The sequence below is a fragment of the Trametes versicolor genome (genome assembly GCF_000271585.1).
Source record: "Trametes versicolor FP-101664 SS1 unplaced genomic scaffold TRAVEscaffold_3, whole genome shotgun sequence".
Classification (NCBI taxonomy): Eukaryota; Fungi; Basidiomycota; class Agaricomycetes; order Polyporales; family Polyporaceae; genus Trametes; species Trametes versicolor.
The window spans coordinates 3,314,751-3,339,954 of NW_007360323.1; the positions used below are offsets into that span (position 1 = coordinate 3,314,751).

The following is a 25,204-nucleotide window of genomic DNA, read 5'->3' on the forward strand; positions in this document are numbered from 1 at the left end:
ACAAATTGGCCATCGTCGCATCCTGTAAACACATCCAGCTCCCGACCAGTATCAAGCTTGCACTGACAGGATTGAGCAGGGCGTAATTCATTGGGCCGACCCGAGTCCTGTATGGATATACCCCAACAGCAAAGTGAGCTAATGAAGCTTTGGCGCCTTCGACCACTGACGAAAGTACGTTTCTACGCGCTACGCCTGACCAGACTATGTACATCTATCCTGGACAATCTCCACGTCGCAATCTGGGTATTGTAGCCTGCGGCACGACACATAATTACAAGTTTCACTTCTTGGCATAACGGCTCGCATTCCGTATGCGCTCGCCGTAGGTCCAGAAGAGGTAGGGCCTGCGGAGGTATAAGTAACAGCCTGTCCCCGCACAAAGAGTGAACATACGCAGGCACGCCGACAGCGATGGCGAAGCACGCGAGGATTGTGTCGCCCTTCCCATATCCGAGCGCGCTGTACATCGCCGGCGCGAAGAGCGGGAAGCAGAAGCCGGCGATCGAGCGGAAGAATGCGAGCGCGGCGAGCGCTGGAAACCCACTGGTGTCAGCTACGCGTTCCCTAACAAGAGACCTAAGACTTACCTGATGCAGCGTAGACGGCGAACGCGTCAAGAACGTATGTCATGATACCTTGGAAGATGAAGATGGTCCCACCGCCGACGAGAGCGATCCCGATGTCCGGCGCAATCCAGTGCACGTCCGCGCGCGCCGTCCAGCCTGTGATGAACAGCCCGATGGGTAGCAGAATCGATCCTGGAACCAAGGCAGCTGCGAGCACATTGAGGTGTTAGGCTAGGCTCATCCGACGTCAGATTAGGAGACGACGTACGTAAACGGTACTCCGGTTTGCCGACGCCGTTGTAGTGTGCAGTGAGACGCTTATAGGACATGTCGATTAGCCTTCCGCTCAATTGGGCCGCCACTACCGAGCCCAGGCCGAGCGCGAGGTAGTGGAGCCCAGCGATCCCGACGGGCTCCCGGTATACACCTTCGAAGATTGAGGGTATCGTGGTAAGGAAGACTGTGAAAGACGTTTTAGTGCGCATATATGCAGAGTGTAATGCGGTTACATACTGTACAAGGTGCCGTAGACAAAGGATAGGTAGACCGCGAAAACTTGGATGATGGGCTCTTGGATTGACAACGCGAAAGGACGGATGAGTGTCTTCCGCACGACGTTGTGCCACCTACAGTGTTGATCTTTAGCGATGTTGTCTACGCGAGCGGGAGGAAGACATACTCTCTGTCGGGGCTGTCGAATATTGTCCGCACCTCCTGCGGGGGGCCCTTCTCGGCATCTCTCATTCCCTCCCTGATATGCTTCGCCTTCCTCTCGAGTAGAACTGGTGCATAAGCTATGGAAAAATCCGATGAGACACAAATACGCAGTCGTCGAGGGGTGCAGACGTACTTTCTTTGAGATAGAACAATCCCACCGCTTGCACGAGGACACATGCGATGCTTGTGGACCAGAACTACAGCATTGGTTAAGGGATGCGCGTGAAGATGTGAAAGTGAAGACTGACCACCCAACGCCAGCTGGATCTCTCCGCTATCCATGCTCCGCAGATTGGACCGATGCACGGCCCAAGCAGGGGTGCGAGTGTGTACATGGTCATCGCTTGGCCGCGCTGCTCTGGGCTCCAAACGTCTCCCAGAACACCACCGCCGATCTAACGATGCATATATGAGTAGCGGATGGACTGAAGAGGGGTGTGTACATACGGACGGCGCGGCGCTCCCTCCCCAACCCGACAGGAAGCGGAATACTATCAGCTCTGCGGGATTTCTTGCGAAGCCGCAACCAAAGTTCCAAGCTTTGAAATTGTTCGCGTTAGCTGAGGCTATTTTACTAAGGGCATGCAAGCGACGCGACGTACCAAAGTAGAAAAGGTTTGAGAGCTGGAGGATTCTTGCTCGGCCGTACAGTTCACATAGCGGCCCCATGGTCAGGGGACCGAGTGCTGTCGGAGAAAGGTCTCATTTAGGCAGAATAACCTAACATTGTTAGGCGACGTACCGTAAGCCGCCACATATATAGACGTGAAGAGGGCGATGACTGTCTTGTTGGTCTCGCCCAAATCGTGTGCGATATCGTTGGCTGCGGGTGCCATCATGGACGACGACAGGGGACTGAGGAAGGCGTAAGAGGAGACTACTAAGGTGATCGCCCATTTCTGCCCGGCGCTCCAGCTACGAGAGGTTCAATCGTCAATAAGTTGTTATGAGGATGTCGTAACTCACTTTTTCGGGTTGGCAGGATCGTTGGGGCCCTCCCAGTCGACTATGAGCACCGATGGCGCCTCTGAGCCACTCGTTGAGATATCGCCGGTCTTTTCTGCGCCGTCCTCCGCTTGGGGTACCTGGCCTTCATCTAGGTTGCCTGTAGACGGTGAAGCCATCGCGGTTAGGCGAGCGCGGTCGGGAAACGGGGAGAGAGAAGGGAGAGCGCGGGGAGAGCTCCTGGGGGAAAAGATCGAAGTTGGGCGGGGTGCGAAGTCATGGCGGCGACCGCGTTATATACGCCAATCCCGCAGCGCTGTGAGCTGTCCGAAAGCACCGTGATGCCTCGACCTACCCGAGTGTGAACGTACACGTCTAGGGATGTCTTGCAGGCAAGCGTCGGCTTAAGTACAACTTGTCTCAGCCGAAGAGCCCCGATGCCTCTGCGAGGCGTGCGGGCGCTGGGAGCGGCGTCTATGCGTGGGTGTCAGGGCGCTCAGTTGCTCGGCCGAAAGCCTACATGTCACTCACCATAGCCAAGTGACCGCGGTACATACTAGGCAGTCCTTCGTGTGGTAGTTCTTCAACTACCCAGAGCAGATTGGTGTAGATCCCGGTTACCTGAGCCTGCGGCGAGGGTAACTCTGCGACTCAAAATTCAGCCCTCGTCCCACCCGGTTCTTCCCGCCGCTGCCCGTGTCATCCCGAAGAGACACCACATGCCATCTCGCGGTTGTCTCGTAGGGCGCGTCGCGCGTCGCGAGCTGATCAGGAGGACGAACGTGAAGCCATGGAGGCAAGGCTATTTATTTGTTTCAAACATACCTATGAGTCGATCCCATCAATCGAGAATGATCTCGAGCGTGGACCAAATGCACTGCGCTCGACCTTGCATGCATGATAGACCCATGAAGGCGGGGGAACATCAAAAAGGCTCGAGAACCGTCGTGAACCGTCGGGAATGAGAGCTTAGCGCTGGGTATGCAGCGAACATGGTTTGTCAATGTCGCCCCTTTGTGCGCCTCTGCTTCCTTGGGAGATCTGAGAGCGCATCAGAATGAGTATCCTCGACGTCATTTAGAGTACGCTGCATTCTTATCTTCAATTTCTCGGAGGGAGGCCACATCAGGCTCAGGTCAGTGCCGGCGCTGAGTCGGCGCTTCTGGTTCTCAAATGATTGGGATAGGAAGCATCGGAGCAGCCTACCGCTAGGCGGCTGGCACCGACCACGATGCACTGACGCGCGTTTGTCTCCGACCGTGTTCCTCGTGGCCAAGCTGTATACAGTGAATAGATAATTTTGTGTGCTATCCTCAGTACAGGCAGCAAAAAGCTCGATACCTGCGCAGGAGTAACGAGACATCTGTTTGAGTACATCTTGAGATAATTCATAGTTTGATACGCTCACATGTATATGCCACCCAACGACGTATCACTCGGCCTGCGTGGTACATTACTGCGAACTTCTGCTCTAGTTGGTGAGTGGTAGAACGGGGTAGAACGTCGTGGCCAGGAAGAAACAAATTGAAAATCACATTCAATCCATTATAGTTGCCACGTGGGCATGCGGTGCACTGCTAGCTTGATCAGCCAATGAGAGCTTGCGGACCGAATCCGGACAAATCGGAGTGACCTCTGCTTGAGCGCCAACGCTTGACCTCCAGCGCAGTTGCGACTTCTCCACCATGTTGTTTGTACCGCAGCGACACCTTTGTCGACTCTGTTTCGGACCGAAATCACAAAATGGGTCTGACTATCCCGCGAGATGGACCTACTTTGTGCTGTCGCACTCAGTCTTGTGACCCAACATCTCCTCGTCATGTCTGACACTACGCCGAGCTCGGAGTCCGCAACCCCGACACACTCGAAAGCCCTTTCGCTCATCTTTGTTTGTGAGTAGTGTCATATATTCTCAGGTTCACAGAACTTACAGCCCATCACTAGTTTTATTTGTCGCATGTGGCCTGACCCAGATTTACAACATCTACCGCTGGAAGGGGAAATGGATGCTCGCGATGACTATCGGCTGCTTTAGTGAGTCTTCGAACAGTAATTGACCCCCACTTCATGCTCTATGGCCCTAATAAATTGACTGAAACCTTATGCCATTGGAGTGGGGACGATCTCATCCAACTTGTCCGCCTACTTCATATTCACCACGCTCTCGGTACGTCCCATTCCCAATCGATTATAGATTCCATGTATGCTGAACAATACCTCAGCCCTACGCATTCATTGCTGCAGAATATGTCATTCTCGGCCGTCTAGCGCGCCATCTTCAGGCCCCACAACATGTCGCCATCGGGGCCGGGAAAGTCGCTGCCATATTCGTCACGTCGGATTTCATAACCTTCGCCATGCAGGGCGCGGGCACGGGTATCGTGATTGCGCAAGTCAATTGCCTCCACCAAGTCGGCCGATGGGTACGTCTCTTCAGCGAGCGCTACTTGAAGTTCCGCTGACCGTCTGCGGACACATAGCTCCTGTTGGGCGGTCTCGCGCTCCAGCTCATATCGTTTTTGTTCTTTAGTTGGATCGTGGTGATGTTTATCCGCCGCCTCAGACTGATCGCCCCAGACAAGGTCACCCGGGACCGACGCTTGACATGGCGCCATGACGGTGTTTCCCTCATCTGGGGACTCGCCCTCTCGTGTTTCGATATTATTGTACGCTTGCTCCTCTATCCCATTCGTTGTCGCTTCTAACCACACCCCTAGGTCCGCTCGGTTTACCGTGTCGTCCAGTTCGCCATCGAAGGTGACAACCAGTCACTCGGAATCCTTGGCGGCCTCAGCTTGGATGCGTTCTTCTACCTGCTCGACGCGCTGCCTATGCTGGTCGTTGTCTCGACGAGCACCGTTCTCTAGCCGGGGAGGTCTATCACTCCGGAGTCGATGGTACCACTTGTGGAGGAAGATATGCCAATTCGGAACAGGCAGGCGCTGCACCGAGAACACACGAGGGTGCCCGAGTACTCCGCCCAGACAACGTATGTTTTCATATGCCACAGCTAAAGCGGTGACTAAGCTTCTAAGCAGACTTCCTATGCAATCGCGTTACGGAAGGGCGTGAGGTCGAATCTTCATATAGTTCGCCCAGACCGGGATCATTGATCGTGCGGGCACTCTTCCTACTTGCGTGCTGACGCCGGCGAGTGTGCACTGGCAGGAGCGCCCTCATGGACACATACATCGTCATCTCTTATTATCTTTCTTTCAATTGCCTTACCGAATTCAGACTGACCTGCGCTTCAACCTTGCCGCGTGCGCACGAATATTGCACTACTACTGATGCATCTCGGACCGAGTGAGGACAAATCGAGGTGACCATGAGCGCTTGAGTCTCTGCGAAGTTGCAACTTCGCCAACTTATCCATGATACTACCATGATACGGTCGTTAATAACGCAGGCTCCGCAGCAACATCTTCGCAGCTCTATGTCGGACCGAAACCACACAATGCGTCTAGCGGCTTCACATAAGGGATGTCTACTCAGGCTCGTGCCGTCGCACTCATCCTGTTCACCCAGTACTCTCAAGTTGTCATGTCTGACTCCCTGCCGAGCTTGAAGTCCTTAGCCCCGGCCCACACCAAGGCCCTTGTAGCCCTCTTCGTTCGTAAGTGGCGTCAATTACTTTGAGGGAGAGCCGAGCTTACGGATTGTCGCCAGTCCTTTTCGTTGCATGTACCCTGGCACAGGCATACAATATCTACCGCTGGCGGGGGATATGGATGCTCCCTATGATGATCGGCTGCTTCGGTAAGTCTTCAAGCATTAAGTCGCCCACCTCAACTTCCTCCCATCTGACCCTGTCACTTTCACCAAAAGTATATGCCATTGGGGTTGGGAGCATTCAGCACAACCTCTCCACCCATTTCTTGTTTGCCGTGGTCCTTGGGGTATGTCCGATCTTTGCCCAGCCGTATATTTCGCGCACGCAAGCTGAACCGTGCCGCAGCCTTGCGCAATCATTGCTGCCGAGTACATTCTTCTCGTGCGCCTGGCGCGCCATCTTCACGCATCGCAACACCTCGCCATCGACGCCGGGAAACTCGCCGGCATCTTCCTTCTCTCGGATTTCCTTGCCTTCGCCATGCAGGCTGTAGGCACGGGTATCGCCATCGCGCGAAAGAAGGACCTCCACGACCTTGGCCGATGGGTGCGTGTGTTTCGCGGTCGTATGCGCTACCCAGAGCGCCGCTGACGTGCGGACGAATAGTGTATGTTGGGCGGCCTTGGGCTCCAGCTCATAGCGTTTCTGTTCTTCACTTCAATCGTCGTGTCATTCTTCCTCCGCCTGTGGCAGGCTTCCCCGGGGAAGGTGGCCCGGAGAAAGGGCTTGGCATGGTACTCTGACGATGTCTTCCTTGTCTGGGGATTTATCCTCTCGTGCCTTGTTATCCTTGTGCGTTCACTCCTTTCGCACATATGTCCTCACTGTTAACCATATGCCCAGACACGCTCGACATATCGCGTCGCCCAGTTTGCTATCGACGGCGACGACGAGTCGCTCGGCTTCCTCGGCCACTTCAGCACCGACGTGTTCTTCTATCTGCTGGACGCGGTTCCCCTGCTTGTTGTTGTCGTCATAAACGTCGTCATGTGGCCCGCCAGATTCATTACCGTACAGTCGATGGCGATGGCGCCGGGCGAGGAGGAAGAGATGGCTACACGGTTGAACAGGCAGACGCTGCGCCGGGAACCCTCGAGGATGTCAGAAGGCCCGCCGCGCTATATGGAGAACGGGGAAGACCTGCCGCACTATGTGGAGGACGGGTGAGTTTCCATGCCCTGCGAGTGTGGTCGCTATGATTGACATTTGGCTTTGAAGAAAGTTTCACAAGTCTGACTGATAGCAAGGGATGGCTTGGGCGATCATGGGGTGCACTCGTCCTTGGCGGGATAACCCTCATGGACGCATGTATTACAACGACCCCAGTATGGTGCCATTTCCTGCTGTTTGTCCTGTTATAGTTACAATGCTCTGCGATATGCAACGAATGGTACAAGGATCATTCTGCTCTTCACGGCTTCCACACAGGCTTCCTCTCACCGCCGCCCCTCGTACTACCCGTCTCGATACGATCAGTCATCCAGCTCCAGGACGAGCGGCGGGCTACGCTCGGGGTGCCCGCGACGGAAGCGCGCCGCGCGCCCTTGGTGCCGCACGACGACGACGAGCGCCGGAACAGGCCTCGCGCGAGGCTTCCGGGGACGCGGATAGGGCGCGAGAGGAAGACGTCGTCTTGGTCCGGTCGGACGGGGCGCGTTCCAGCCACGCTCTGGGCTCGTCCGCCCCCGGAATGACGCGCGGGGGCCAGGGGAGGGGAGAGTGCACCGCCGGCGGCTGGGGTCGTGGTCGTTCTTGAACGGACGAAGTGGAGGTAGTTTATAGGGTGCGAGTCGGAGGATTGATCGGCGACTCCGGTAGGAGAGGCGTAGCTGTATTGCGGGGTGGAGGTGTGGCGAGGGAGGCTCCCGAGGCCGTCAAACGGGGTTCCGTCGTCTTTGCGAAGTTCAGAGAAGCCCAGGCCGGCGAATGCAGTAGAACCACCGGTAACCCAGGGAGATTCTGCAGGGGTATCTAGACGAGTCCGAGCAGCGCCAGGGAAGAGCTTTCTGATCGGGGTAGGCCCTAGGGATGGTGATGACCCGTCCGAGTTACGAGAGTCGTTGAATAGAGAGGGCGTCCCATCGCCCCGAGAGCGGACGGAGAACGGTGGTAGGCGCGCGAGCGGAGAGTTGAACCTAGCGCCGAACGACGGAGGACCATGCCAGAGCTCTGAGGCGCAGTCCCGCGATCCGCCCGAGGAATGGCTAGACTGATTCACATAGCCGAGGTCGGGGGTTTCGCTGCCTAGCGTTTCTCCTAGACATCTTCCTAGGCCGGGTTGGTCTCGGGTAGGACGGGTGGGGACGGGGGACGTCGTGGTGCGCCGCGGAATCTTCACGAGGCGATAGTCACAAAGCTCGTTCGTGGCTGGGTCGAGAAGTCTGAGAACTGGCCTGCCTGGGTCCATGCGAGAGAAGACGGCGTGCGAGAGGCTGCGGGTGTATCCATCGGTGGACTGAGTTGGCGACATTGGGGTAGTTTGTGGTTGATGTGAGGAGCGAAAGCAATGATACACTGTCGGAAGACCGACTGACGGTGTGTCTGTGGATGACCTAGCTAGTGGCTGGCGAGGCCCTGAGAGAGCCCGGTGTTGTAAGTCAGCCGCCTATTCTGGCCCGGGAGATGGTGAAATTTCGGAGGCGAGCCAAGGTTAGTGAAACTAGCAGCTATGACGCCCCCGTTCAGCAACACATAGCTAGCTGGTTCAATCTGCATAGTTAGGAGTCACTATTAAGTCGCTCGTCCGCATAATTCGAGGAGGAGAGGCGGTATGGAGTGAGAGGAACGCACAGTCGTTCGAATCTCGACGATCGGCGGCTAATTCTCACGAACAGGCGTGGCAGTGCCGCACGTGGGACACTGGCAGCCTCGGGTCGAGTTCCTGACGACACAGCCCTCGAGTCTTCTCGCCGCGACTACCATAAACTCCCGCTTGATCAGCATCCCGGGCTGTGTATCTCGCACCCTATAATCTCTCTTCCGACTTCATATCACCTTGCCTCGGCCATAGAACAGCTTGACCAATCTAACGCTAGCGAGACTCGAAGAACATGTGCTAGTAAGCCCAACGACACGAGGTCCCACTGACTGCGAACTTTGGGAGCTCCGCGTAGCGTATCAGGAGATGTGTTGTAAGTATACAAGGATCAAGGAAGTAAAAAGATACGGTGTGTGCGGACGTGACACGCTAGGCTGCGATCCTGCAATTTTACCATTGACTCCACGCGGCTGCAATAGCGCAACGCGTTCGCTTTAGGCTCATCAAGGACGCGTCGCAACCAGTGTCAAAGGATGTCCTTCGATATGAAATTGGACGCCTTGTTACGATCTCGGCGCTGACACCCAGCGGACGATGGGAGCATTACATTTAGGGCCATCTGTCTGCGGACAGAGAGAAAACCACAATTGACGCCGTTAGTCCTACATATTCCGGAACGCGGTGTTCTCAGCATCAGAGCAGTCTTCACTTTCTCCGCACACAGCACATCCCTTCCTGCTACCCCACAATGAGTACGTGCACCTTACAAGCTTTCTTGGATCGGTACAGCTAAACTCATATGATCGCACAGGTCCTCGCGACAACGCTGTCAAGGACAGTGTATCTGAGGCGGACTTTGGCGATGATGTATATGCCCATGCGTGGGCCGCGATGGCGAAACTGAAGGACAAAGATCTGGCGAAGGTCCCGTACGTGACCATCGAGAGTGCGCTTGGCCTTGTCTCCACCGCTCTCGGTGTCCTGGCAACATACTGGCCTGTGCTAGAGGGTGCGTCTAAGAACTACTATGCGAAGGGCCATACTAACGGAATTGTACTCAGCCGTGCGTGCAGCGGTCGACCTCACGAAGACGGTGATCGCCACGAAGGAGAGCATACGCAAGAGGATCGCCGGTCTGCGTTTGATGCAGGCGGACATGCTGTGCTCCCTCTTTAGGTAAGTCTACTGCATGTTTATGAGACACATCCAAGCATGTTGACGATCTTTGATTAGCTTGCGTGATTTCAAGCGGGACGATCAAAGTATCGGCGGGAAAATGTTGCCTGGGCGGCTGGAAAGTGCGTCAAGCCGAAACGGCGACATGTCCTTGACTGAGAGCTGTGCTGCCGCACTCTAGTGCTTTGCGACAGCATCAAGAATGATGTGAAGAGACTGGGTAACGCTATGGAGAACTACGCCAGCGAGAATTGGCTAGGTAGGTTCTACCGAATTAGTCTTTGAGTGCTATTTAATCTCCGTGATCAGGTCGCGTTCTCAAGGAGAAGGGGTGGAAGGCAAGTTATATTGTCTCTATGAAATGGAATATCATTGGTTAATCTAGATACAGGAAGCCGTCACTAAATGCGGCGAGATGGTGGAGAAGCGCAAGAAGGAGATATTGGAGGTCATGGCGCTGTATACTGCTGTACGTCTAGTCGATCTTCTACTTCGGATTATGCTCACAGCATCACTCAGACGCGTGCAGACCAGCTAGTAGCGTCTATGACTCAGTCCCTTGCACCGCAGATTGCCAGTATAGCGATCGACCTGAAGGCCGTCCAGGCACTCTTCGATCCAGTAGCAGACGAGCAGAAAGCCCTGGATGAGGTCAAGCGTCTTGACGGCCCCGAGGCATGCCTGCAGAGCGAGTCAAAGCTCAATGAGCTCGCAGTATTCATCCCGAATGATGAGGACTCCACCAAGCGCGGACCGAAGTCGAGCAACACTGGCCCGAGGACGCACCTTAGCGCGGCCGAAATTCGGCGGATACGGACTCCTGTGGAACAGCTCCTGGAGCGGAACCTGGCGCGGTTCGAGTCGAAGATCGACTACTTGGTAGACAAGGCGAGGCGCGAACGTCATACAATGCGGCTGATCAAGAAGTTGGCTGGTGCGCGTCCGTATGAGCGCATTGAGAACCCGGTATGCATATATGTGTTCGTCGTTCCAATCCCTTGCTGATCTCCTGTACTGGCCTGTAGGACATCAAGAAACTGTGGAAAGAAATGGTTGGTCGGATCCACACGTTGTCGTGACGGAGGAGCTGACTGATGTTTACCAGGGATGGGGTGGTTCGATCGATTCACATACTTTCGTTCTCAACCTCTACGAGTGAGTCTTCCCTTTCTGAGAGCCGGGCAAGCCTAATGGCCTCGATCAGTTATTTCATCGACCTGGAACGCGAGTCTCGCGCCCCCAGCCGAACAATGACCCTGATCCCGGAGAAGCCGCTTTTCAGCCCAATCCCGCCTTCACCCCTCATCACACTCGACATTCCCCGCACGTCTTCTCCCACCCCGTCCGACGCAGGTACGGATGATCAGGATCATGACGAGTTCGAGGGGTGCACTACTCCTGCCGCGGCGGCACAAGATGCCTGGTGCCTGAACTACTTCAATTATCGCACCCTCTCGACGTTCATGGAAGGTGGGCAAAGCGGACTAGATTATGGTCAAAACGATTCGTGCTCACAGACGTGTTAGTCTTGGATGACGACATGAACGGCCTCATCAAGATCAAGGAGGTTAATGAGTTCACGAACGCGAAGCCCGAGGACATCACGCTCATGCAGTGGATCGTGTACAGCGCGCACGGTAAGCCAGCAGCGCGATCTTTCACGACACACTACTCACATATAGTCATGCAGGCTGGCTCGTGGCCGCCCATCTCTATCGTATACGAATCGAGTATATGATCGAGCGCTTCGTGGCGCTCGAGTGCGCGAAGGAGAATAGCGGAACCGTCGCGGCATACATGGGCCTTCTGCACTGGGTCACAGCGTTCCTACGGAGGCTCGGCGAGCCCGACTTGGATGATCAGCAGCTGCTGAAGGTGACGCATATAGTGATGGCGAAGCAGGAGCAGGGCGTCAAACAGGTCCTTGGGATGCTCAACTACGAGCTGGAGGAGGAGGACATACGGACGATGATGGACCTCAGCGTGCGTGGCGGCCCCGGGACGGTTGGACGCATCGAAGAGGTGAGTGTCTCTGCAGAAGCTTCTTGGCGAGTCGACTGATGCGCTGTCTCAGCGAATGCTTCCTGTGCTGTTCCTCGTCATGCAACGTCACTTCACGATCTTGTCCTTGGCGAGGGAATACGTCCTTGAGGAGAACGCCTTGGAGAAAGCCGCGCATACAATCGACTGCATAACTGATTTGCTGATCAATCGGGTAGTACACCTTCGTGGTACGTCTGATACTTTGCCCCATCGGCGCGGAAGGATAGCCTACTAACGCAGAATCGGTTTGCAATAGAGAACTTCAAGAAGTTGCAATACGACGTGGATAGGAAGATTCAGTACGTCGCGAACGGCATGGTGCGTGCACAGACAATACACCCATCTTCCCAACGACCTGGCCTGACGCTGCACTAGTTCCAAGACGTGAACGCCCTTCTCTCTTCCACAGACGAGGAAGAGAAATACAGGCTGATCGACCAGTGGTGTCTCCCATGGAGGTCTGAGCAGTGGGTCTCATGGGCGCTCCAAGAGTACGACCCCGAATTCCCGCTGGACGCGCCGTCCGTCACTGCGGCACACATCTCCACACGGGATTTGGTTCGCGCTGCATCTGCTTCTCCTGGAGAGGTAGACGTAGGGTACGAAACCGTGGCGATGTATCGGAAGCGTTACGGGATAAGGATGGCCTCCTCCGTTGTGGACGAGCCTGTGGACGCGTCTACACCTACACAGCCAGAGGCCCGCGTCGACACGCCTACACAGCTAGAGGCCGCCGTCGACACGCTTACACAGCTGGAGGCCGCCGTAGAGACACCTACGCAATCAGAGGCCGCCATCGACACGCTTACAACGCCAGAGCCCTCCGTCGATATATTCACGCAGCCAGACGCCTCCGTCGATACACCCACGCAGCCAGAGCCCCCAAGCGAGTCGCAGGCACCAGCGCCCACAGTAAATCAGCAGTACGTTTTCGATCATCGTTCACCGCTCATCGGCTCGGGTTCTTAGTTGTCTTTCCAGCACCGGAAGTCAATGCGATGGATGTGTGACCTATCCCATTGTCGGTCCACGTTTCAAATGCATTGATTGCGCAGGTACGCACATCGCTACTAAGGTACATTTGAGTTCACGATCTTCTGACTGACATTCAACGGGTCAGATTTCGACTACTGCTCAAATTGTTATGGCAAGGTCCCTCCGCCTCTCATGCATCCCAACGCCGTCGCAGGCCATCATACGGCGGCACATCGCTTCCTGCGAATCGAGCAGGAGATCTCCATTGACGACATCGATTCTGTCCTCGGAAGCCTCAGGTTAACGCCCCTCGACGACACGCACGAAAAGCTCACGGAACTCGACCCTCTCATCGTGCACTGCTTGTCTGAGCCCGACGACATCGTCCAGCATGTCGTGCACGCTCTCGTCGCGTACCGGGAACACTGTCTGCAGGCTGACGTGGACGAAGAGGCCATGGGCGCTGAGCAACTAGAGTCACTCAACGCTGTACTGAAGGACTTCGCCTCTCTCCCGAGTATGGCAGCTGACTTCGCCACCTCTCGGAGTCATCTCATCCTTCGGATGCGAGATGGACTTGTGCGCCTACAGTAGGTCACTGTAACGGTCGTTGAATATTACAGATACTAAACACTCCTATCACAGCCGAAACTTCTGTGACGAGTGCGCGTTGAACGGTAATGAAAGAGTATCGGTGCGCGGGGACCTCTACACCTGCATCGACTGCCCCGGTACGCTCACCAGATGTGTCCCCTGAGCGCCCAGCCTCTGACTCCCCTGTGGCTTGTTGTATCAGATTTCGACTACTGCAGCGGGTGCTACCACGCGCATTGGCAGGAACATCACGGCGGCAGGCATCGCTTTGTCCTGCGTCAATATCCGACACCCAATATCGTGATCACACGCGCTATGGCTCTTCTCAAGAAGCTTACTGGCGATGCTGATCCCTGGAAACTTGAAGACCGCCCTGCTCCCGATACCACGGCCCTACAAGAGGACCAGGACGAATCGGATGCTACTACAACCGAAGGTATGTCACGATCCTCGAGTTGGGTTGAGTGTTGTATATCAACGGAACATCATTGACGATCCTACCGCAACAGGAATCCCGGTGACCCCTCCTCCTGCAGAAGACACCACTGGACATCACTGTCGCGGCTCATGTCAACGATTGATTCCTGAGGGACTGGTGTACAGGTGCCTAACCTGTCAATACGCCGCGAGTCACGACGGATCGGGTACGTTCGGTATTGGTTTATGAGCACTGACTTGCTGACTCCTGCATTCCGTTGTAGATTACCTGCTCTGCCCCGATTGCGCATTCACGAAGCCGTTCCCGGGCGAGCACCGACACATGCATAACCTCGCCGTGATCCACAAATCCGCTGCAAGTCCACCCGTGCCGGAGCCAGAGGTCGCCCCTCCTGAAGGATCGGGCGAAGTAGTCAGCACAGTGACCAACGAGGATATCTCGAGACGGATTGAGAAGATGGAAGAGACCATAGCTGCGTTACTCTCGATGGTTGGGAAGCTTCAGGAAGTGATCCTCACGTCTGCGGCGATTCGTGAAACCTGAAGTTGATAGTTGTAGCAGCTGCTGATGTGTTTTCGTACTTATGTATTCGGACGTATTATCGTTGTATTTCTTGTATTGTTACGACGTACTCACCGTACTCGCTACTCTTGGACCAATCTGCCGCTACACTCAGGACCCGCGATGGAGTTGACTGTGGATGAGTCGGGCTCTTCGGCCGCGCAGCGGCACCGCGGACCGGAGCGAGGGAGTCCCCTTAGCGCCCGAAAGCCACGCGAGACTTGATCAATTCTGTACCGGAATTTCCTGTCGGCTGAGGTCAGACTTGGTGTAGCTCTCTCAGCCCCGCCGTATATATATCGAAGTGGTTGGCCGCTGCTATCTCCGACCATCCACTAGACGAACCCCTCTACCTCAAAAGCCACTACACGCAACATGGCACCGAAGAACAAGGGAAAGAAGGGCAAGAAGGACGACGATGAGTTCTGGTGCGCCTCGCTCTCTCCTCGGTCCCTTCCTATGGTGTGCCAATCAGCCTCGTCGATCTAGGGAGAAGGCCGGCACTTCTGTTGCTGGAAACAACGCAGATAGCCTGGCAGATGCTGGTGCTGGAGATGATGACTTCAAGCCGAAGGGCAAGTCCGCCATTTCGGCTTTCGCGGCTCTCGGTCTGGAGGACCCGCCTGCAGAGGAAGAGGACGAGGACTTCGGTGGTCTCATGGTATATCAGGCTCGCTACATTTCTGTGGAATCCGCTGATCCCGAGGCTTCTACTGCTATAGTCTGTAATCAAATCCACCAGCCAAAAGGGCAAGAAGGACAAGAAGAAGGACAAGAAGAAGGGCGGTGCGGACGTTTCGTTCGCGGATGGAGCAGGTCCAGGGGAGGGTTCCGACGGCGAGGACGCCGCGGCGAAGGGTGACATCAGCGCACCAAAGAAGGCGGTGCAGATGACCGCGGAGGAGCTCGCAGACGAGGAATGGGGGCCCGTGAAGGAGAAGGGCAAAAAGGCGAAGAAGGGCAAGAAGAAGGGCAAGACTCAGGACGACGATGAGGAGGAGGAAGAAAAGGCAGATGCACCGCCCGCTCGCGCAGAGGCAACACAGTCACCGGCACCTGAGAGCAAGGCGGACGAGGGTGAGGATGGCGGTGAGGATGGCGGGCCAAAGGTCCTGTCGAAGAAGGAGAAGGAGAAACTGAAGAAGGAGCGGGAAAAGGTGAGCGCACACGCCCATTCCTCTGTACGGGCACCGTCTGATTACTTACCCGCGAATACTCAGGCCAAGAAGAAAGCTCAGGCCGCCGCGAAGAAGGCTGAGGGCGGTGAAGGGGTGGCCCCTTCAGAACCTGCGGCACCGTCTGTGCCGGCTGCTGCTGACGGCGAGGATGAAGACGACGGTGAAGGAGGCGGGGCCGAAGGGGACTCCAAGAAGAAGAAGAAAAAGAAGAAGGCCAAGAAAGACGAGGAGCCTGCCCCCGCCGCTGCCCCCGCGGGCAAGAAGAAGGGTGGTCCTGCGGGTATCAGCGCGCTCAAGGCGATGATGGAGGAGAAGAAGCGAATTGAGGAGGAGATCCGGAAGCGGGAAGAGGAGGAGCGGAAGAGGATCGAGGAGGAGGAGCGGAAAGCTGAGGAAGAAGAGAAGCGGCAGGCGGAGGAGAAACAGCGGAGGAAGGAGAAGGAGAAGGTAAGCCCCCTCAGCTCCTGAAATCAAGTGGCCTATATTAACGTTGTCCGTCACAGGCGAAGCGCGAACAGCTCAAGAAGGAGGGCAAGCTGCTCACTAAGAAGCAGAAGGAAGAGCTACGGTCAGCAGAGCTTCGGAAGCAGGCGCTTCTCGCTTCCGGCGTGCAGATCGAGGGCCTACAGCAAGGCGGTGGAGAGCCACGAGCCAAGAAGGTGGTATACGACAACCGCAAGAAGAAGAAGGGCCCGGCGAGTGCTGCCAGTGGCAGCCACCCCGGGACGCGCGATCCATCGCCCGTGCGGGAGGAGAAGCGTGCGGCGCCCAAGCCGACGCCCGCCGTTGCCGCTCCCGAGCCCGAGCCTACGACTCCCGTGGATGATGACGACGTCAAAGACTCCTGGGACGCTAGCAGCGACGAGGAAGAGAAGAAGGATGAAGATGTCAAGGACTCATGGGACGCGAGCAGTGGGGATGAAACAGAGGAGGCCCCTAAGCCCGCCCAGAAAGCTGCCGCTGCCAATGGCTCGGCGAAGGCGAAGCAACCGGAGGCTGCGAAAGGCGTTGCGAAGGGCGCCTCGGCCAAGGCAGACGCGTCCAAACTTGCAGCGCCTGCAGCCAAGGCGGGTGGTGCCCCCGCGAAGGCCCCTGCAAAGCCTGCGGTGGACTCGAAAGCGAAGCCCAAGCAGGAGGAGTCCTCTTCGGAAGAGGAGTCTTCTGAGGAAGAGTCGTCCGACGAGGAGACGTCTTCCGATGAGGACTCGTCCGACGAATCTGACGAGGAGATGACCCAGACGCAACGTATGGCAGCGCAGCGCAAGGCGGAGGCTGTCGCGCGTCGCCAGAAGGCACACGAAGATGCACTTGCTGCCCGTAGCAAGGACAACCTCCGGAGTCCTATTTGTTGTATTCTCGGTCACGTCGATACCGGTAAGACGAAGCTCTTGGACAAGGTATGTGGGACTCGAACTCGGAATTGCGAGGATACGCTCACACGTCCATGCGCAGATTCGTCAAACGAATGTCCAGGAAGGCGAAGCTGGAGGTATCACGCAGCAGATCGGTGCCACTTACTTCCCGGTGGAGGCGATCAAGACCAAGACGGCTGTCATGAACAAGGACGGCACCCAGGAGTACAAGATTCCTGGCCTTCTCGTCATCGACACACCCGGTCACGAGTCGTTCACCAACTTGCGTTCGCGTGGTAGCTCGCTCTGTAACATCGCCATTCTCGTCGTCGATATCATGGTAAGTGTCTCTGCCTGAGACTTGGACTGGCGCTCATGGGGTCTTCGTAGCACGGTCTTGAGCCACAAACTCTGGAGTCGCTGCGTCTACTCAGGGACAGGAAGTCGCCATTCATCGTTGCTCTCAACAAGATCGACCGTATCTACGGCTGGGAGCCCATAGCCGACAACGACTTCCGCAGCTCTCTCGCCGCGCAGAAGCGGCCCGTCCAGCGACAGTTCGAGGACATGACCCAGAAGATCGTCGTTGCCTTCGCCGAGCAGGGTCTGAACGCCTGCCTCTACTACGACAACAAGAACTTCGCGCGTAATGTCTCCATCGTCCCGACCTCGGCGGTTACGGGAGAGGGTGTGCCCGACATGATCATGCTCCTCGTCAACCTTACCCAGCAGCGCATGAGCGATCGGTTGATGTACCTCTCTGAGCTCGAGTGTACGGTGCTTGAGGTCAAGGTTATTGAAGGTCTTGGTACGACAATCGACGTGGTCCTGTCGAATGGTATCCTCCACGAAGGTGACAAGATCGTGGTCTGCGGTCTCAACGGACCTATCGTGACCCAGATCCGTGCGCTGCTTACGCCTCAGCCACTCCGCGAACTTCGTATCAAGGTATTTGCTTCTTGTCAACAAATCACATGGATATGTGTTGACAATACCTCCTTCATAGTCGCAATACGTCCACCACAAGGAGGTCAAGGCGGCCCTCGGTGTGAAGATCGTCGCGCCCGACCTCGAGAAGGCTATCGCCGGTTCCAGGCTGCTCGTGTGCGGACCCGATGATGATGAGGAAGACCTCATGGACGAGGTTATGTCCGACCTCACGACGCTGCTCAACTCCATCGACAAGTCCGGCCGCGGTGTCTGCGTGCAGGCCAGTACGCTCGGTTCGCTCGAGGCGCTCCTGGAGTTCCTCAGGACGAGCAAGATTCCCGTCTCCGGCATCAACATCGGCCCTGTCCACAAGAAGGACGTCATGCGTTCTGCGTCCATGTTGGAGAAGGCGAAGGAGCTGGCGTGTATCCTTTGCTTCGACGTGCCTGTCGACAGGGACGCCGAGCGGTTAGCGGAGGAGATGGGAATCCGCCTCTTCAAAGGTGCGTTAGTCGTTTTCAGGCTTCTCAGCTCGTGTGCTAACCTATACTGCAGCGGACATCATCTACCACTTGTTTGATGCGTTCACGGCGTACAATGCGGAGATTATGGAGGCCAAGCGTAAAGACGCCGCGCCGCAAGCTGTTTGGCCGTGCCGTCTGAAGACCATCGCGGCCTTCTGTAAACGTGACCCCATCATTCTGGGTGTGGATATCCTCGATGGCACTCTGCGCGTTGGTACCCCGATTTGTGTTGTCAAGGTTGACCCGGAGACGCAGAAGAAAGAAATCATCGACCTCGGCAGAATGTAAGCCCTCGGCTTTGAAATACCGTGGGTGTTGGTGCTAACGAGGTGCCTTCAGCACGTCACTGGAGATCAACCACAAAGCCTTCGACGTAAGTGCCATGTGGATGTGCTTGTGTCGAAACTTACTGACGCTTGCGTAAAGATCGTCAAGAAGTCGCAAGCCGGTGGCGGTGTTGCCGTCAAGATTGAGCATGCAGTATACCAGTCCTCAAAGATGTTCGGCCGTCACTTCGACGAGAAGGACGAGCTCTATTCGCACATCACGCGTGCGAGCATCGACGTACTCAAGGTCAGTTTTATTTTCTCCGGTATCACGGTGGAACTGACCGCTCTTTCAGTCGTCATTCAAGACCGACGTCTCGAACGAGGAGTGGCTGCTCATCAAGGCACTGAAGCCCGTACGTACCTTTTTCAGCCTAGACCGCCCCAACGGTTCTCTTACTCCGTGCCCAGCGACTGAATATCCAATGAGCGAGTTCTGGGCATGCGTTTGGTTGATTTTGTATCGAGATACTGTATCGATGGCAGTCTGGCAGGCGCTTGGGGATGTGGGAAGGCGTTACATAAACACGCTGTATTTATACGTCTCGATCGCGCATTTGTATTTTCTTGCCTCGCCTGCTTCTTCCGAGCCCCTGCTTCCTGCATCTACTTTGGCACTATGTCCTCCCAACACGAGGCTAGCAACCTTCCGGCTAAAACTGCCGACACCGACGCCGAGAACTCCTCGGTCAGCATCGTCGACGAAGACGAACTCAAGCTGGTAATACTTCAAGAGGGAGACCCGAGGGGATAAACTATGCAGCAATGGGGCAGCTGAGACTTACCTTCGGTAACGTCGTCTTCTAGTTGGGAACTGGTTGGCTACGGGTATCTTCGTTTGCGACTCTCTGCCCGTCGGACTGCTGGCTGGCCCAGATGGGCCGCCGGCGCAAGGGCAGCAGGGTCGGCGAAGGTTGAGATCACACCGTTTGAACCTGAACAGCGCTCAGACCTGCGTAGGGAAGCCCCCAGTGTCGCCTTTCATCCGCCTCCCCGACATCCGGGGGGCCCAGGCAGAGATACTGACCGTTTTGCTTTTTTGTGTGTTCTCAGCGCAAACTTGGTTATAAGCAGGTACGTGAGGACGCAGTGTAGTACCTTTCAGCGTACTTACGTTCTTCTCTCCAGTCGCTGCACCGCAGCTGGCACTTCATCGAAAGCTTTGCAGCGAGCTTCGTCGCGATGAATTTCATCGGCGGCGTCCGGTAACTTGACCCAGCAAGCCTAGATAGTGCTCTAGGCGTCTAACACATCGGACAGGTCCGGTTTCTTCCTCGGTCTATTGGCGGGAGGTCCTGCGGCCATCTGGTAAGTGGTTCGTGAACATTGATGTGGGGCTATGCTTATAGGCGTTTTGCAGGTCCTCGTATATCATTTCCATGATATTCATGTTCATCACCGCGGCGGTCCTAGCGGAAATCTGCTCTGCGCTTCCGCTCAGTGGGTCAATCTATATCTGGTCGGCTGAAAGTGCGGGCCCCAAATATGCCCGCTTCTTCGGATTCATCGTCGCTTGGTGGTCTACCACCGCTTGGATGACCTTCGCTGCGGGCAATTGTCAGGTGAGGTTCACGGATCTGTCGTCATGGAACGCTGTGCTAAAGGAGTCGGATAGACTACGGCGAACTACATCGTATCACAACTGGCTGTCTGGGAAATCGACTTCCCCGGCGGTGTTGGCAACGACAACATCAAATGGCGTGCCCTCATCTGGGCCGTCTCCGAAGGTGTCCTCCTGGTTTCCATTGCCATCAACTACCTTCCTCCGCGCTGGTATTCGTTCGTGTTCAAGTTCTCCGTTGCGCTTTACGCCCTCGACTTCTTGCTCTGTGTCATCTGGCTTCCCATCGGCGTTTCGAAGACCTATGGCTTCCGCTCAGCTAAAGACGTGTTCACCATGACATGTGAGTCACTGTATAATCCATTTAGGCGGTCAACATGCTGACAAGACTACAGACAACGGAACTGGAGCTCCCGCTGGATGGAACTGGATGCTCTCCTTGTACGTGCTTTCGCTGGATGGACGACGGCCAGTACTAACCATGAATTAGCCTTTTCACCGCCGGTACCATGATTGGCTTTGACGCGTCGGGCCATATTGCAGAGGAGACCAAAAATGCTAGCGTCGTCGCTGGCCGCGGTATCATTTCCAGTGTCGTTGCCACGGGTGTCTTGGGCTTTGCCACCACGATCCTGTTCTTGTTCTGTACCCCGGACCTGGACACGCTCTTCGCCTTAGACGCCCCGCAGCCGTTCGTGCAGATCTATGCGCTTGCCCTTGGCAAGGGCCCGAGTATCTTCATGACTGTAATTGCATCCGTCGGTCTCATCCTTGTACGTATATTCTGCTGTGCGCCTATTCTTAGGTCTAACATGTCGTTTACAGAGCACCAGCGTGGCCATTGTCGCAGCCTCCCGCCTCATATTCGCCGTTGCCCGTGACGGCGTCCTGCCCCTCTCGTGGTGGATCGGGAAGGTCGACGCCTCACGCCAGCCGCGCAACGCGGTCACCGTCATGTTCGTCTTCGGCGCACTCATCCTGTGCACGATTCTCCCCAGTCAGGTCGCGTTCACATCCCTGGTCTCCGCGGGTGGTATTCCGACGACCGCCGCTTATGGGTTGATCTCCCTGTTGCGTCTTACCATGACGCCAGATGACTTCAAGGGGTCGCATTTCTACCTGGGCAAATGGAGGAAGCCGTTCTATCTGGCCGCTGTTATTTTCAACGGGATCGTCTTCTCCGTAAGTACTTATGTCCACGACGTATTAATCACGCTCTCATTACTAACATCACTTTTTTCGTATTTAGGTGCAAATCTCTCCGTTCTTCTTCCCTACGGATGCGGAAACCTTCAACTTCGTGAGTCATACGTCGCTACCACCATCCCCTCATCTAACTCTGTTTTAGTCATGCGTAATTCTCGGAGCGGCGACAGTCTTCGGCATCCTCAGCTGGTACTTCGTCCCGGAGGAGAAGTGGCTCCGTCGCGCGCAGATCGAGCAACAGCTCCGCGTTGCGGACGAGCCCCTGGACGCCGAGAATTCGAGCGCGTCCACTTCCGCCTTCAATCCCACCAACACTACTACCTCCAAGCGCATGGACTAGTTCAGGGTCAGCGGAGAGAGTGATTGGGTATCGCGCGTAGTTGAATGTGCTTGCATTGAAACTTTTCCGACCGTATGGTTCCCTTACAGTCAACGACCTTAGCCTCTTAGAAGAAAATGTGTTCTGCCTGCTTGAATTATATCGTGATGCTTGTTCCGACATATTTCGCTAAATCTGATCTTATTCCAAGACCCTACGCGTTCGAACGTTCACCTCCCAACGTTTGAGAGGTGTGGTACGAATTTCGAGATGGTACCGGCTAACAAACCACGCTTCCTGTTTGGGTGATTACGTCACAACCGAAGAACTTAAGTGGACCCTAAGGCGGGGTTAGGCTCAGCCCATGTCTCTCCGCTCGCTGTCCAGTTGTCGACGAGCAGCGGCAAGCGCAGCCTCTGCCTCCAATCTTGCTTTTCCTGCTCTCTCTCGCTGCTCTGCTCGCTGCTATGCCACGCCTGTGACTGTCAATGGCTACACTCAACTGAAACCCACCATCTTCGGGCAACCTCTTCCTCCTTCGCACCCTCATATTGTCAAGCACCAGGAAACCACACCCGGAATACCACAGAAGGAGTATGAGAGGCGGAGGAAGGAGCTCATAGACCGGCTGCCGGACAACAGCCTGGCTGTATGCGTCGCGGGGCAGATAAAGTACATGAGTGGTCGTGAGTAGCTCTACGGTGGCTGTCTGACGGTACGATTCCTTACACAGTTCCTGTTGCTCAGAAATATTGTATGTACAACACACAAGACACGTATGGAACCCCAATTCACATCTCGTGCGCCAGCTACAAGTTTCGGCAGTCGTCTGACTTCTGGTACCTCACTGGTTTCGACGAGCCCGACGCGGCAGTCATCCTGGAGAAGATGCCGTCATCCCCGCGGGGATACCGTATGACCATCTTCTCGGCTGGGACGGACTCTGCGAAAGAGAAGTGGGATGGTGCGCGCACGTCGCCGGAGGACGTCGTGCGACACTTTGGAGCGGACGAGGCGGAACCGATTTCCGCTTTCCCCTCTATACTCAAGAGTCTCGCGGCAAGCGCGTCGCAGGTGTATCTCGACATACCTACGTATACGAAGCGCGCGCGTGCATCGTCCCCGAGATCCTTGCTCAAGGTATGTTCTTTATTTCGGACCAATTTGATAAAATTCTAAGTCTGGTCTGGAGCAGTACCTATCTCCTTCTGGTGGTCTCTCGCGAGGGGAGTATGACAGCCTTGTGGACTCCCTTGTCAGCTCGAAGCGCAAGCCTCTTTCTCCCGAGGTCGGCCGGTTGCGCTCAGTCAAGAGCAAGGTCGAGCAGGACATCATGCGACAAGCAGCCGACATCAGCGCCCGAGCGCACAATAAAGTCAGACACCGTCTGTGCCTCCCTAGTGCACAACATGCTGACTGGACTGTTGTAGACCATGCGCTTTACGGATCCAGGCGTTTCAGAACATACTGTCGCTGCTCACTTCGAATATCTCTGTGCGCGCGAGGGCTCGCAGCGTCCGGCCTATGTGCCTGTAGTCGCTTCCGGGTACGTCGCTACACCACATCCTTCATTGCGCTTTTATGGCCGCTGACTCGTGTGTATGCATACAGACCTAATGCTCTTATAATTCACTATACGTCCAACAGTCAACTAATTGCCGATGGCGAGATGGTATTGATCGACGCGGGGTGCGAGTACAAGTGAGGCGAATGAGCTCTCTCTTTTCTTTCTACCGCATATACTGACGCTTGCTTTGCAGCGGATATGCGTCAGATATCAGTATGTGTTCTGCTCCCCTTAAATTCTTGACGTGCTCACGCTTCGTGTTCAGCACGTACCTTCCCTGCGAACGGATCTTTCACGCCCGAACAGGCCACACTATACAACGCTCTACTCACCGTGCAAAAGCATCTAATCACGCTCTGCACGGAGGCGTCGGGGATGTCGATATTGCAGATTCACCGCGAGTCGAACCACTTGCTGCGGAAAGAGCTTGAGCGCATCGGGTTCAGCTTCCCTCTTGGGGCGGGTACTTTGGATACGCTGTACCCTCATCTTGTTGGGCACCCGGTTGGGATTGGTGAGTTGACGGTGTGTCTATGATTGGAAATGGGGTTTCTGACGGGCACGTTGTACCAGACTTGCACGAATCAAATCAAACCGAACGAGATGCCCCGTTGAAGGCCGGGATGGTCGTCACCATCGAACCTGGTAAGCCCTGCTCATTCGCAAAGCGCAAGACCCGGATGTTGAGTTGCACAGGTGTCTACGTGCCGCCTTACCGGGAGTTCCCGAAGGCATTCCACAATATCGGCATCCGGATAGAGGTGCGCACTGCGTGATCTACAGCCGTTCCCACGTACTGAGTCAAACTGCTCTCCCAGGATGAGGTTCTGGTTGGGAAAGACCACGCTGTGGTACTGAGTGCGAGTGCGCCGAAGGAGGTCAGTTGACCCTGCCTCGTCGTTGGACACGCCTAACAACCTTGGAATACCTAGATCGCCGACATAGAGGGCTCCTGTCAGGGCCTCTTGGGTCTGACCCCGTTCTAGACTTACCTTGCGGTATAGTAGCACTTAGCCAGGTTTAATACCACCCCCACTCGGGCTCTTCCGCCGCTATCCCCACCGTTTCTCGATCGCCATGTCAAGCGGGTGCGCTCACTTTGGACCGTAGCCCACCCTCAAGGTGCTGTTCCGCCCCTCCTCCTGTTCATGATATATGTGTACAGCTTCGTGGGGACACCTGCCTAGAAGCACGACGCCACTAAATTGATGCGCTCGCCCAGGTTCACCCCCGCAAAATCAAGTCCTGTGGCGCATCGACATGCCGATCGCTCTCTCAATAGTCCATGCCCTTCTGTTCGAACGGACTTCGATGCCCCGAGAAGCCATTGGAATCGTGGCGTCGGCCGAGTATACACGGTGAAAGACACTGACAGCGACATATGACTTCGTTTATTGATAGGCAATAGCTCCCGGCATCGGCTACAGGTAGATCTTGACTACCGTCAACATCGAGCAGGCATCGATGGTGCCCATGGTACGCCACAGCTGTGTATTGGACGCCGAACAAGACACAACGAGGACCTCCGCAGCATGATGTGAGTGGATGTAGTCGAAAGGTGCGCGCTCCGCTAAAGACGTTAGCCTCGTCAGGGTGTGAAGGTCGAGAGCGGCGTGTTCCCAATGGCGACCCGTGGCGTCATACTTCATCCGTGCACCCAGGCCGCGGCCTCCACGGGTGGGAAGAAGTTTGGGGACCCGGAGCTTCTGGACAAAAGGCCCTCCGCTGCCCGCATGGCTCCCTGGAGCGCAACTGTTCGCATGGTCCTGGAACAGCGCTGGCGAAGCGAGACCTTAGCGAAAGAATATCCGGGCGTTCTGCCTCCGTCGCAGGCTGCCGAGCAGGGACTGG

At 55.8% G+C, this 25,204-nt stretch overlaps 8 protein-coding genes across 8 annotated transcripts; 6 read left to right on the top strand and 2 right to left on the bottom strand.

Annotated features, from left to right (window-relative positions):
• Window positions 1–93: 93 nt before the first annotated feature.
• TRAVEDRAFT_164116 (MFS polyamine transporter) lies at window positions 94–2,429 on the bottom strand. The gene is made up of 12 exons (XM_008037703.1): window positions 2,253–2,429; window positions 2,029–2,201; window positions 1,889–1,972; window positions 1,734–1,825; window positions 1,535–1,681; window positions 1,420–1,483; window positions 1,249–1,363; window positions 1,083–1,195; window positions 838–1,029; window positions 591–776; window positions 397–535; window positions 94–347 (listed from the first exon to the last, which is right to left on the bottom strand). Exons 1-12 carry the CDS (start codon window positions 2,408–2,410, stop codon window positions 284–286), a joined length of 1,527 nt encoding a protein of 508 aa, XP_008035894.1. The 5' UTR covers window positions 2,411–2,429; the 3' UTR covers window positions 94–283.
• A 1,621-nt stretch (window positions 2,430–4,050) lies between these two features.
• Window positions 4,051–5,098, top strand: TRAVEDRAFT_45078 (uncharacterized protein; the record flags this gene model as incomplete). Its single annotated transcript, XM_008036924.1, has 6 exons — window positions 4,051–4,123; window positions 4,176–4,265; window positions 4,346–4,398; window positions 4,454–4,654; window positions 4,712–4,897; window positions 4,949–5,098. The coding sequence occupies 6 exons, from the start codon at window positions 4,051–4,053 to the stop codon at window positions 5,096–5,098; spliced, it is 753 nt and encodes a 250-aa protein (XP_008035115.1).
• Window positions 5,099–5,714: 616 nt separating this feature from the next.
• TRAVEDRAFT_45079 (uncharacterized protein) lies at window positions 5,715–7,084 on the top strand (the record flags this gene model as incomplete). Its single annotated transcript, XM_008036925.1, has 7 exons — window positions 5,715–5,847; window positions 5,901–5,990; window positions 6,060–6,130; window positions 6,190–6,390; window positions 6,451–6,636; window positions 6,688–7,007; window positions 7,063–7,084. 7 exons carry the CDS (start codon window positions 5,715–5,717, stop codon window positions 7,082–7,084), a joined length of 1,023 nt encoding a protein of 340 aa, XP_008035116.1.
• A 171-nt stretch (window positions 7,085–7,255) lies between these two features.
• Window positions 7,256–8,314, bottom strand: TRAVEDRAFT_45080 (uncharacterized protein; the record flags this gene model as incomplete). Its single annotated transcript, XM_008036926.1, has 1 exon — window positions 7,256–8,314. The coding sequence occupies one exon, from the start codon at window positions 8,312–8,314 to the stop codon at window positions 7,256–7,258; it is 1,059 nt and encodes a 352-aa protein (XP_008035117.1).
• A 1,036-nt stretch (window positions 8,315–9,350) lies between these two features.
• On the top strand, window positions 9,351–14,372 carry TRAVEDRAFT_35616 (uncharacterized protein; the record flags this gene model as incomplete). The annotated part of the gene is made up of 22 exons (XM_008036755.1): window positions 9,351–9,354; window positions 9,414–9,611; window positions 9,664–9,778; window positions 9,836–9,900; window positions 9,960–10,037; window positions 10,088–10,116; window positions 10,170–10,247; window positions 10,298–10,744; window positions 10,804–10,830; window positions 10,884–10,933; window positions 10,983–11,248; window positions 11,305–11,415; window positions 11,469–11,800; window positions 11,853–12,009; window positions 12,078–12,139; window positions 12,197–12,744; window positions 12,803–12,876; window positions 12,942–13,386; window positions 13,442–13,527; window positions 13,593–13,826; window positions 13,900–14,034; window positions 14,092–14,372. The coding sequence occupies 22 exons, from the start codon at window positions 9,351–9,353 to the stop codon at window positions 14,370–14,372; spliced, it is 3,822 nt and encodes a 1,273-aa protein (XP_008034946.1).
• Window positions 14,373–14,663: 291 nt separating this feature from the next.
• TRAVEDRAFT_144706 (translation initiation factor eIF5B) lies at window positions 14,664–19,277 on the top strand. The gene is made up of 13 exons (XM_008037704.1): window positions 14,664–14,818; window positions 14,880–15,051; window positions 15,113–15,547; window positions 15,611–16,015; window positions 16,072–16,965; window positions 17,021–17,260; window positions 17,311–17,868; window positions 17,927–18,353; window positions 18,406–18,658; window positions 18,714–18,747; window positions 18,801–18,947; window positions 18,997–19,056; window positions 19,112–19,277. Exons 1-13 carry the CDS (start codon window positions 14,766–14,768, stop codon window positions 19,127–19,129), a joined length of 3,696 nt encoding a protein of 1,231 aa, XP_008035895.1. The 5' UTR covers window positions 14,664–14,765; the 3' UTR covers window positions 19,130–19,277.
• A 22-nt stretch (window positions 19,278–19,299) lies between these two features.
• TRAVEDRAFT_27572 (amino acid transporter) lies at window positions 19,300–21,984 on the top strand. Its single transcript, XM_008036691.1, has 9 exons — window positions 19,300–19,774; window positions 19,829–20,008; window positions 20,061–20,262; window positions 20,316–20,604; window positions 20,657–20,702; window positions 20,752–21,034; window positions 21,087–21,443; window positions 21,511–21,561; window positions 21,610–21,984. Exons 3-9 carry the CDS (start codon window positions 20,089–20,091, stop codon window positions 21,805–21,807), a joined length of 1,398 nt encoding a protein of 465 aa, XP_008034882.1. The 5' UTR covers window positions 19,300–19,774; window positions 19,829–20,008; window positions 20,061–20,088; the 3' UTR covers window positions 21,808–21,984.
• A 166-nt stretch (window positions 21,985–22,150) lies between these two features.
• TRAVEDRAFT_70397 (uncharacterized protein) lies at window positions 22,151–24,405 on the top strand (the record flags this gene model as incomplete). Its single annotated transcript, XM_008037705.1, has 12 exons — window positions 22,151–22,472; window positions 22,534–22,540; window positions 22,596–22,926; window positions 22,982–23,161; window positions 23,217–23,332; window positions 23,398–23,487; window positions 23,547–23,566; window positions 23,619–23,867; window positions 23,927–23,998; window positions 24,050–24,114; window positions 24,172–24,231; window positions 24,286–24,405. The coding sequence occupies 12 exons, from the start codon at window positions 22,151–22,153 to the stop codon at window positions 24,337–24,339; spliced, it is 1,566 nt and encodes a 521-aa protein (XP_008035896.1). The 3' UTR covers window positions 24,340–24,405.
• Between the last annotated feature and the right edge of the window lie 799 nt (window positions 24,406–25,204).